Source organism: Fulmarus glacialis, unplaced genomic scaffold (genome assembly GCF_000690835.1).
Source record: "Fulmarus glacialis isolate BGI_N327 unplaced genomic scaffold, ASM69083v1 scaffold14594, whole genome shotgun sequence".
Lineage (NCBI taxonomy): Eukaryota > Metazoa > Chordata > Aves > Procellariiformes > Procellariidae > Fulmarus > Fulmarus glacialis.
The window spans coordinates 47629-59904 of record NW_009208805.1 but is presented as its reverse complement, the minus strand read 5'-3'; the positions used below and the strand labels follow the sequence as shown (position 1 = coordinate 59904).

The window sequence follows — 12276 nt, the reverse complement described above, 5'->3', positions numbered from 1 at the left end:
CTCTACGCTGAGCTCTATCTGATAGAAATCCACCTTCCTCCTGACCATCTCCATTCACTCCCTTTATTAGGACCCGCTCCTCCAGGTGCGGAACAATTTCTGAAGGTAGCTAAGACAGCACCATGCAACATCAGATGCTTCAGTGAGATATTTCAAGTTTTGTATGGGGCACCAACTACTTACATCAGCCCTTGAGCTTGACTTTGACTTTCGCTTCCTGCCCTTTGTCTTCTTCTCATCGTCCGTGGCAACTTTTCCCTGATCTGAGAGCTCTCCTGACTTTCTTTCTGGTTCCTGAGAGACAGGTGTGGTGGGCTCTTCCTCCTCCTCTGGAGGAAGGGGCAAGGGCTCGAGGTAGTAACTCCGTGGCTTGGGTTTGGTGTGCGTGTGGTACAGGAGGAGATGCTGCTGCTCCTCATACTTTATCACTTTCCTGTCAACACGAACCGTACCAAACCATGCCCAGGAGAGAGGAGCAGGATTTTTGTGACCTTCAAATAAATCCCAAGGGGACACCTTTTGTTTGGTTGAAACCTGAAGACCCTGTTTCAGAATAAAAGTGAAGTTAGTATTTTAAGAAAATTGAACGCTACAGCAGACTACTTGCTTTTGTACATCATTATTTGAGTCAGAAAAATCCAGTAAGGATTTTTTTCCCCTCCACAAAATATACCAAATGCATACTGGTGGGATTTTAATCTCTATCCAAGGCTGCCACTAGATAAAAGCAATTATATTTTTATAGTACCATTTGCTTATAGCTATGCTAAAAATCTCAAGTTCCATCTACCGTATTTTGGAGGAAAAGTCAACTATCTACCAAAAATTGCTAATCTGAGAATACACTTGCTAAAAGTTTACGTATTCAAATAAGGGGAGATAAGCCTAAGCAGTATATCACAAAAAAATGCCTACCTAGTCTGCAGAATAAAAAGCTCTATCCTAAGCTCTATCCTTCTCTTTTAAATAAATTCAATTTCAAAAATCATGCATCCCTTTGTATCCCCAAAAAATCCAAAACAACTAATACACCCCCACTTCTCCCCCACGCCTTTTTTCCTCTGTCTTTTGTAAGCAGGATCACACCTTCCATCTTCCTCCCAGCAAGTAACAGGTCAAAAGGTTCCCAAGTTAAAGGAGCTCTCAAACGTAGGATTCTGCTTGAAAAGCAAATACTTTTGTAAGAGCTTCCACTGTTCAAGTCAAATATAATTTCCTTTTTGGCAACTTTTGTGGAGTTGGCTCCAGTCAAGACCCTATATTGCAAAATTGAGCAAGCTTATGCCAACATTCATCACATTAGCAGTTACAAATTGACCGTGTACTCTGCGGATTTAACAAGGAAGGACATGCAGCAAACATGATGACTGAATTTTAAACAAATCAGAAAATGAATGGTTACCCAAACTCTTGAATTTGTACGAGTGGCATAAATCTGTTTCCATTAAAGATGCATATATATCTAAAGCTCTGAGACTATCTGCAAGTATCAGTGAATAGTCAGGGAGAGGAGGATGGAGTCACTGTCAGTGCTGCTGCAGGGGTGGTGATGCTGGTGCATGGTCCAAGTCACACTAGGCTGCTCGAACCCGTTCAGCTGGGGTTTAACAACTCCCTGCGTGCCTCTCTAAACCCACTCCAGGTTTCACGTTCTGCCTGAGAATTTTCACATGGACCACGCAAACAAAAACTGTGCAAAAATATCTGGAACAGAAATACACCTGATACCAAAAATCGGTGTGTCATTTGCAACTATTTTTAAAGGTATTATTCTACAAGCCCACTTTTGGCATCATTGCTCATAGAAAGCCTACCTGTTTAAAAGAGACTGCATTGCTGTGGCTGAAGCTTTAGTCATGACTGAGAGTGCATTAGAAAGCTGTATTACAGCAGAAGTACAATGCTTTTATGATACTGCATATAAACACATGTACTGCACAAGCTGTACCTGTTTGCTTGAATTTCCTACGCTTCAAAAATCATGGAAAAACTGAGATGAAAGCAAACATTTACTCTTGCCTGTTTCTTATCAATGGAGTCAAATCCGGCAATTTTGTTCCCCTTGGTGTCGATCAAGGATCCCATTGGCTCACAAGTAATAATATCACACGTCTGCTTTGGCAAAGGGAGCAGCTGGCGAACCTTGTCGATGCTTTCTGAGCGCTTGTCTCCCAGCTCTTTCTAGAGAATAAATACATCAATCAATCAAACAGAAAGGGGGGGAAAAAGGAAGAGAAACATTGCACTGCTTTCACTATTACAAAATGTCCAGTTTCTGGATGAATCATTTCCTTATACTTTTACTAAATTTAAACAAGTGGCTTTGCAAAGTTTGTTTTCTTTTTTTAAGAATGTAAGTTATGTTTTCACCTCTTGTTTAAACAGAACGTAGAAAATACAAAATACAAATTTAGCATCTCAAACATGAATAAAACAACTAAGGTCTTGCAGGGTCCCTAAATGTAATTTAATACAAAGAAAATACTAGAAGTCTGTCTTCCCACCCCCACATTCCTGTGTTTTTATTTTCTTGTTTTTCTCCTTGTTACTACTAGTGCTGTTTCAGTCTCTCCTCTTTTTCCAAGAGGCCTTCCCAGACACTAGAAATGACAGGATTAAAAGATGAGCACAGAATGTGATTCAAAAGAAATGCTGAAAATGACAAGACACAACACTTACTTTTAACTTTTTCACTAAATTCATGTAAGCCCTCTTGTTTTCCTCAGGCCCTCCTTGGGAAGCATTTGACAAGTCCGAGGCAAGCGTCCCGTTGATGAGGACGCCCAGCATATCAAGTACAGTTGTGAACAATTCGCTGAGAGTAAAGACAAGTATTACCCTGAGGAACTGCCAATTGCCAAGAGATCCAGGGACAGATATTCACGGCAAAGGCCACAGACGCAGTTCTTTAGAAAAGCTGGGTTTTTCAGGGCTTTCTGCATACACACACATCTCAGCTTGCATGCGTAAGCTCCAGTGTATACATGCAGATGGACTGTCAAGACGTACACACAGATCTTATTATAAACCAGAGCTACAGACAGCACAAACTGCTAACGGATAGTCATTAGAAATTACAGGCTCCGACTTAGGAAAGTGCTCAGGTACGTGCTTGTTAAGGAAGAGTGTAAATAGTGGCTCCAGTGCTTTCCAAAATAGAGGTGCTCCCCAACCAAGACCAGCACTGAGCATGTAAGTTGCACTCAAGCAGTAATAGGATAATAGTAAGAAAAATTTAACAATAACATACATGCAATCTAAACTTAAAAGCACTAAGCACATGGATTAGCTTGTTTAAATAGCACAGACATACTTGTTGGTCTGCATATCAACAGTTCCTGAAGTGATTATCTGGAGGAGCAGAAGTGCCCAGTCTGTGGTCCACTGGGTACTTCTCTGCACAGTATCAAACATGCCACCTACCTGCAAAATAATACAGCAGATAGCAAGGCTCTGCATACATCTCACAGATGCATGCTTCCCTTATCATATGTATTACTTAGGAATAAAACTGCTATCCAGTCCCACAAGTTCTTGTGTGCCGAATGCCATCTTCAAGTGCTGACTTTAAATAACCTTTCCTCCCCACCCCATGCTCCCAGCAAAAAGCTTCTCCTATGAAGGCACTATAGGAAAGCAAAACATTATTACACTGCTCCTTCAGTTTCATATCTTCACTTTCATGTTTGATGCAACAAACTGAAGTCGGTGAAAAAATTCTCAGAACTGAAAAGGTGTTGAATTAAAACTTTATAGCTATCACTTTGCTCCCACACCCAAGTATTAGACAATCATGTCCAGCGCAAAGAGGAAAAAAATCTGAGGAATATAGCATTGATTGAAAATGAAAACCGCTAAATGATGTATTTTACCCTATGAACAATTTTTCACTCTTTCTACCAGTATAGTATGATACTGTAAAATATGCCCTGGCTTTGAGAAGGAGCCACTTTACCAAAACATATGCTTCAAAGGACCAAACTGCAGTAACACAAGACACCTGCTCAGGTTGCAAGCCTGATTACCAAACTGGTCAGAATAGATCCAAACCCCAAATTTCAAAGGTACAACACTTCTAGCTAATGAAAGCACAGCTCAAGCCTTCAGACAGTGACAACCCTGTAAAAGAGAAAACACCTCCCTATCGCACAACAGGATGCGTAACGACACTGCTCTTTCCTTACTGCTGCACTGCAGCCCAGCGTCTTCCTACACTACCATGATGCTACTGTCAGCTTTGCTGCCTTGCACATTATCCCTGCACCCAATATCTGCATCAAATCCTCTTTCCTGATGTTTCCCACTTCACAACTTTCCAAAAAGAAATCTTTTTATTTTGTTGTGGTTATAATCACTCTAAATCCCTTCACTGTTTGTGCTTGTAATTGTTTCACTTTACACAATTCTTCCCCATGCTTAAAGCTTACTTCAGGGTTGTGTCTTGCTCAAAAAATAGAGACTGTTTCAATTCTCAGTACTTGCTTTTAACTCCTAGACCTTGCTGAGTTTGTATCTAAGAAGATTACTCCTTGAACTACATAAGTGATTTACAGTTTACAAAAGCATGAAATCTTGCTGCTTTAATAATAAACCAAATATTGCCCATATCAAGAGTTCTCCCAACCCACGACAAAGTGCATGTCTCCATGGTACTCAGTGGCAGCTGATAGCTGCTTTACTTAAAGCGCAGCCACAGCAATCCCAAAGCTGGTGACAGCTGGCTCAAGTCCCCTTGGCCTGAACCAGTGGCAGCGTAAGGCTGTGGTTACCCCTCTGGTTGCACAGCCACATCTAAGCAGCTTCCAAAGAGATGGGAAGAGAACAATGCTGCAGTGTTACTCCTATCTTGGTGCTCCCTCATTTGGCCTTACACGTAGTCTCCCACTGCACTGTGCTAAATGAGCCGCGGTGGCCCTGACATCTGGTACACCAAGAGATGTGGGACGTTGGAGAACTTGATGGAAACTTTCTAAGTTGATTAATACATGTATCCAAGTAGCAGCAACTGAAATTGCTCATATACGTTAAATAGCCAAATGTTACATTCCCAGAGAGCTCTGAAAGTCTCAACTATATTGACTGCCTAATTCCATAAAATCACTGCTTGTTACATGGGGATAAACCATCAGTGGACAACGGCTTTGAATGTCCACAAAAAGATGATACATTCCTGAAGTTCCAGGGACACTGAAAAGAAGAAAGCAGTACAAAAATAAGGCATGAATAGGCTGTCCTTCCTATTCATTTTATATGAACAATGTCCAAACGTTATGGCCAGGAGGCATCAGCTGAAACAAGAGAGACAGGAAGAGCAGAGACGAACACCAACAGAGCAGAGACCCCCTTGTGTAAGGGCAGAGGGGGCACTAACTGCCCTTGCTGTCCCTGGCCAGCCCCACCCGGGGCTACCCCCACCCCAACCCTCCCTGGCCCAGGAGCCTCAGCCTGTCCCCATGGCCCTGCCTGGCCATGCTAGGGCTGTGTCTGACCCTGGCTCCCCTCAAGGGGCCTGATCCTGAGCCCCCCCGTGGGCTGACGTCCTGGCATGGCCTCAGCCCATCCCCATACCAGTGGAGGTGCCTGATGCTCGGGGCTGGGAGCTGCCAGCTCGCAGGGAGCCCCAGCCCCCACGGTACCCTGACACAGTGCTTCTTGCTCCTTACCACCTGCTCCAGAGTAGCTGCTACATCTTTTTATAACATCAGGATAACCATGTAAGTTTTTCTTACCAAGTTAAGACGAAGTTGTAGGGCTTCATGCATCATTTGCCTAGCTTTAACATCATCCTGGTACCGTTCTTCCCTCCAGTTACTAAGGATCTAAGAAAAAGCATTTGATTAAGGTTGTTTTCTTCCTGTAAGGGAATGTTCTCCCTCTGAAGTTTAAGTATTTGTGACCATTATCTATAAGCAATCATAAAAGACTATTAGCCTTTTTATCCTCATGCCTGTTTAAAGCTTAGAGCAGATTAAGCAGACTAGCAGGGGAAAAAATTAATTTGTAAAGACCTGATAATCTGCTATCAATTGTGTGACTAGATCGTCCTTTATAGCAAAAAGAAAATAAGCAGCTTTGTTTTGCATTTATTAAAAATATTGTTTCAAACACCCTATTTAACTGTTCACCACGGGTAAGTAAATAGATCTCTTGCACTGGATGCAGCTTCCCAAGAGGATCTGGTGGGATCTCTGGATGAGAAATGACCAGAACCTTAGGGAACCTGGACCAGCTGCGTTTCAGGGGAGAACCCATATGGCAAAAGGAAAGCCCAAGTGCCAGTAACACCAGGGGGAAAAAACATCAAAGGAATGAATTTAACTAGGATGTGGACCTACGTCATAGCCTGGACCTGAGCTGAGAGGCAATATGAGAAAATAACAGCCCTACAGGTATGAATTTTCATTGTCACAGTAATTCATAGAAACTAGAGAAAGAAAAAAGGAAACATGCACCCACTACACTGGGCACTGTATATGTTCATTTTAAAGACAGTCTTAAGGAGCTATTGTAGGCTAAAGCATGAACCAGAGGGGAGCAGGAAGTCTAGAGCAGAATCAGCAGAGGTTGTGAGCAAGCACACATGATCCGAAGAAGAGCTGAAGGCAATGGGCCAGTTTAGGATTAGCAATATTGTTTTCTAAAATATGAAAAACTCTTAATCTGTACCAACTGGAGAAGATGAACTTCCTAAAAAAGAAAGTTTCAAACTTATACAAACTTTTTATGATCAAGGTAGAGACTGAGAAGACTGTTCCTCTCAGGACAAACATCTTTTATTGTTTTTCCTGGAAAGAAATGAAATCAGACTCAAGTTCATTATATTTCTCTCTAACAATTTTAGAAAAAAAGATGTATTCACTCTCAAAAAGGACAAACACCTCCCCACTCTTCCTTCCTTGGACTGTTCCTTTTGGCATACCATTGCCCTGTAATTTTCCTGGTTTTACACCATCGTATACACATAAAACTGATGACACATAAAACATCTAACAAAGGGTGCTCATGGTTATGTGCTTGTTTTACCTGATTAACTTGATTCTGCAGTGATGTTAGAAGCCCTTCCCGTTGCTCATCCTGTCCCTTAAGGCAAGTAAGTACCAATGAAAGGAAAGGTTGCTGACTCAAAAGAGACATGCTTTAAGAGAAGCAAACACAGAAGTCAATTAGTAAAGTTATTTTGATACTTCCCATCCTCACTCCCTTCCTTGTTTTGTCTACTTTTTTTTCCCTGAAAGTGACATTGCCTGCATCTATGTCTGTTTCTGTTTTAGTAAATTAAAGCCTTGCCAGACAAATTAAAAGAACATGCGCATAAGAAGGTAGAGCACCAGCCAGTAAAAATGCACATATTATGCATGCCATTGCTGAGAACCCACCTAGCTCAGGGCATTGAATGACGAAGAAATGCACGGACACTTGAAGGCCTGACTCAGAAACTGAACTTGTTATTTTAAAACTGCTTTTATTAACCAGGGATATAATTTTAGTGGAGATTAGGCAACTAAAGTTTCTAATCCATGTTAGTGGTCTGAAGTGAATCCCAAGTAAGTTTCCCCTACAAGCATTGATTAGAATGACAGCTGCCTAAATTCCACTAAAATTCTAACACGGGCTTAGTGTAATTAAACTGAGATGCAGCTTTAGCTGGCTGTAGGAGACATGCCATATCAATGCAAGGGCTTTCAGATTTTTTTTTTTTTTTTTTTTTTTTTTTAGATTAATGTGTATCCATTATAGACATAAAATTGAGACAAACTGAAAGAAATACATGAAGATGGATTTGGAAGCACAGCATGTGAAGTAGAAGAGAAGTTAAAAATGTCAGCAAAGGGATTTGAGTAATAGCTCATGCAATGACTTTAGGTATATAAGCTCCTTGAAAATTACATGCATCCGTAAACACAATATAAATACATATCCATACATACACATGTGTCTTTATTACAAGTATTCATTTTGACAGTTATTTTCATTTGGCATTTAACTTGACATTTAACTTCAACAATTTAGGTGACAATTAGTATAAAGGAATGGCAAAATCCCAAGGTCCCATAAAAAGAGCAAAATAGAAAGTTAGCGTTTTCAAAAGTCAGTTAAACAGAGATTTTTCAGATTTTAGGAACAACATCGTAGGAACACCTCTTAATTTTCTCATTAATTTCCATTAAAAAAATTTACAGTTTGCAAGACAGTTATTATTGCAATTGCTATCCCTGCTACACAAAGCAGAGTTTGAAAAAAGAAAAAGAGATCTTAAATATGTTAATATAAGATTTCATACTTTCCCATAGTGTCATTGGTTTTGTCACTCACAGAGTAGTAAAGTTTGTTTTTGATCAAGAAGAGATTGAAAAGCTTCAAAAAGCACACAAGGAAGTAATTTATTGTTACAACTAGAGCAACTTTTGTAAATGCTTTTACTTCTGTGCATAGGAACCACCATGGAGGAAGGGCTTGACAGTTTCTATGGGCATTTTATTTCGGTTTTGAAAAAGGCTTGGTTTAGATTTTCTACACTAGAGCTCTCCCGTAGGAAAAGAAACAGAAGACAGAGAGAGTTTCCATATTCCCTTCTACCGATGCAAGTAACAAGAGAGCCAGTGAATAACGGAAAAGCGCTGAAATGCTCAGGAACACCTAACAAAGAGATCCAGAAAGCAAGATGTCTTTTTTATCTAACAACAGATCAAGCAGGTATTACAAATGAATTAGAAGGACAAGGAAGAGATGGATTCATAAAGCTAATACAAAGCACACAACTCAAAAACTGAACACGGCAAACAGAACTTCTATAGGTTGATATATCACATAAGCAGCTTATTAAAGAAACAGCCGAAATGAACTAGGAGGGTCCAGCATAACACAGAGTAATGGGCATACTGCAATTATGTCAGAAAGAAAAAAATTAGTTCTTCTAACCTTAAAGGGAAAATAAACTAGGTGGAAGCAGCTGGAAAACAGCAGTAGATTTAAAAGCCTCCACAGAATTTAATGACAACCATAAGTCAAAATCAATACATGCAACACAGGTTTACAAGAGTACTACAAAGCGGTAAAGCTCAATTATTGGTCCCACGCTCGGGGAAAGTATACCGCATGAACAACATCGAAGGTGATCAAAAAGACAATGCACATGAGTAACATGTAAGAACAAGAAACTTATGGTGGGACCATAAACCACAATCAAATACCACAAGCCTTTAAGAAGTGATTTGGTTTTTTGAACAACTGTACTTTGGAAGCGCTTCACAAAAAGAAAGGTGGTTGATATTTGAAGCCAAGAGACCTTGTTGTGCATAGTATTCAATGTAATTTCTATCATAACTCCAAGAAAGTACAAAGAAATTATAGGCACTGTGGAAGAGTATTTTACTAAAGGAAAATCAATAACCACTAAGTCATTAAAATTCTCATGCGTTTGGAAAGTTAGAGATGAGTGTAAGTTTAATTGCCAACAGGACATCTGATGATAATTATGGGATCTTAATGGCAAGAAAAGTGGCCTACTGCCATAGAAGAGAAGAGACAACAAGCCCTCCGATTATTCTTTTAAATCTCTAACATTTCCCATCACCAAGCTGCAGAATAGCCACTGGGAGATGCGGTACAAAGCTTTCACATTTCTTCCTCTGAAACCAATGATATTTCTTCAAACTAAATGAAACCTGAACCCTGTTTGGGGTTGATAACTTTTTGCTCCACAAAAGTGAACCAATGAGGTTTTGTGAAGCCAAAATCCAGTCCTCAGTATACTCCTCCTTCAAAAGTACCTTTCAGCTCTGTGTACAGCGATTTCCCAAGGTCGTACCTTTTTTGTTTCTGTCTGTCTCTTTCCTTCTTAGAAGATGACCCCAAATGCTGACCTTTCTCCAGCTCTTCTCCCGCAGCCTTCAAGACCCTACCTTGAACTGAGGTAGGCAGTTTTGCAATCAAGGGAGCCACCAGCCACACTCCTCGCCGCTCAGAGGAACTAGAAGTAGAACAAACTTATTTCAGCCAAAATATCCATGTAGTTTTGCAACCAGTATTAGCTGTTATAAGACTCAACTGCTTTAATAAAGTAGTTGACACAATGCATCTGGAGTAACTACTGTGGACTGAGCAGTCACAATTTCTGGTTTCCAGAAAATTCAAGAATAGCAACTATATTTATTGTTAAATAAAAATAAATAGAAGTAACCTTCAGGTAACTCATTTCTGTACATTCCTGTTTCAAGTGCAAAGAAGTCTAGGCAATCTACACATAATTAAGCATCATGTTGGCCAAAATAATTAAAAAGGTGCTACAAAAAATACCTTAGGAATGTCTTTTTACCATTCTGTCTTGTATTACTTGTGTCAGCATTTCCAACAGAGTTTGGATTGAAGAGGCCTATACCAGAGTTAGAAGAGTTATTGTTTAGATCAGCGGATTGCTGAAACACCTCTATTGTCGCCTTTGCAATATTATCCAACAAGCTGTTCATTTCAGCCACAGACCCAGAACCCTACAGTAAAACATAAGTAAACTAGCACATTCATGGTATGTTTGCTCATGGACTACGTTAAAATTTAACATACTTTTTTGCATTAAATATTTAGATAAGAAAGTTTGAAAACAAATACTCACAGGCTCCTTCATGCACTGTTTGATCATTAGTTGCAGCTCCAACCAAGACTGCCGGAGAGTCCACTGATCTAAGTTCTAGGTAAGAATTAACATCATAAATACATGTGTCAACACTTTACAGGTCTGAAGAAAAAAAAAATCTCATAATTGAATACATTACATGCAAAAGCCTCATCTTATAAGCAGATCATCATAGTCACTACTCTTAATAGTCTAATGACATCCCAAAATATCAGACCTATTAAAGAATGTACGTTAACTTCCACATCTTTGCAGCTAATATCGTGACTCAATACTTTTAACCTTGTAACTCTTCTGAATAAAAATCTCGCTCTCTGCAAAATTTGAGTTCAGTTACACATGAATTCGGAAAATGTAATTCACTCTTTCATTAGTAATTACATTAATCCATGGCATTGCCATCCAAGTGGACATGTTTGTATTTAGCACAAGGCCATCTAGACACAATTAAAGTAAACACAGCAGCTGAAGTGATCATTCTGCAGGACACTGGTCACTATTTGTCCTGGTCCAGATACTGCTGACTTGATTCTTCACAGGTCTATTCAAAGAAAATCCATTTCGTAGTTTAAGAAATGAAGTGTCCCTAATGCAGCTGAATTTGAAGAAATGATCAGTTTAGGACTGTCCATCAAGGCATTTGAGCCTTTTCCATAGAGTAGGAGTGTCCTTCACCACAGTACTGTGACAGAGCCCTACTGAGACAGTAGGCACCTCCACCTAAGCAGCCCTAAAAGCAGCTCCCTTTTCAGTAGCTTCCTAATGACTGACAATGATGAACAGCAATGATGAGCGTGCTGCATGCTTGTTTCCTCCGTAACTGTGGAATCAGAAGTAAGAAGACACCAGAAGTCACACTATAAAACGTTTACCACAGAGACTGGGCATCATGAGCACATACAATCTTTAAAGAAGAATCTAATGCTTGATTGCACCAGGAACTGCAAATCAACGTCACTTGGTGGTGCTGCTGAATGAGAGGTTAAGAGTCAGTGCATCACAGGTAGTTTTTCCACCTTTTCCTCACTTCATTACCTGAAGTATGCGTTTGATATGCTGCCTCTGAGGGTTGTCACCCTCGGTGCATTCTTTAATACCGTGAGGATAACAGATAAGCTGAAGGAGTTTCTGTGCTTGTTTGTTTGAAAGAACGGGATCCAAAATAAGATCTTTGTCTGTGCACAGCCTCTCAGGTTCTTTTAAACAGTGCTCTCCAACCCATTCCTGTAAATAATCAGATAACAGATTCACAAGACAGTTTCAAGGCAATATTAACTTTCAGTAAGCTAAACAGAAAAGCGATTTTTCCATATGCAAAACTTGAAATGAACTATGCTTCATGCAACATGGGAGATTAGAAATGTCTTCTGTCATTCAGTACCACCTGAAAGTATAAGATTGTTAAAAGGTTTTCCAAAATTCATTTCTTCTATAGTTTGAAAGCAACTTTGCAATAAAACAAATGTTACTGCAAAAGCACTTTGAGCAGACAGCTGATGGAGTGTCCTACTGTCTTCAAAGTGCTCGAGATTCAGGTAGGAAAAACACCTCAATTCTGATAGAGTGCAGGGAGATACTAATAACTAATTAAAGCAACTTCTCCCCCCAATAACATACTACTTTGTGTAAAAATTGTCCGGAGTGTC

General features: G+C 39.9%; 1 protein-coding gene across 1 annotated transcript in view; it reads right to left on the bottom strand.

Annotated features, from left to right (window-relative positions):
• The window catches only part of MED12L (mediator complex subunit 12-like), a 48096-nt gene that overhangs the window by 18176 nt on the left and 17644 nt on the right, over nucleotides 1–12276 (bottom strand). The window contains exons 13-22 of the mRNA XM_009576629.1: nucleotides 11666–11854; nucleotides 10610–10684; nucleotides 10297–10487; nucleotides 9809–9970; nucleotides 7024–7135; nucleotides 5730–5819; nucleotides 3314–3423; nucleotides 2680–2815; nucleotides 2020–2181; nucleotides 184–543 (exon numbers count right to left, since the gene is read on the bottom strand). Of these exons, the coding sequence (XP_009574924.1) occupies nucleotides 184–543; nucleotides 2020–2181; nucleotides 2680–2815; nucleotides 3314–3423; nucleotides 5730–5819; nucleotides 7024–7135; nucleotides 9809–9970; nucleotides 10297–10487; nucleotides 10610–10684; nucleotides 11666–11854 (1587 nt within the window). The remainder of the gene's footprint in view (nucleotides 1–183; nucleotides 544–2019; nucleotides 2182–2679; nucleotides 2816–3313; nucleotides 3424–5729; nucleotides 5820–7023; nucleotides 7136–9808; nucleotides 9971–10296; nucleotides 10488–10609; nucleotides 10685–11665; nucleotides 11855–12276) is intronic.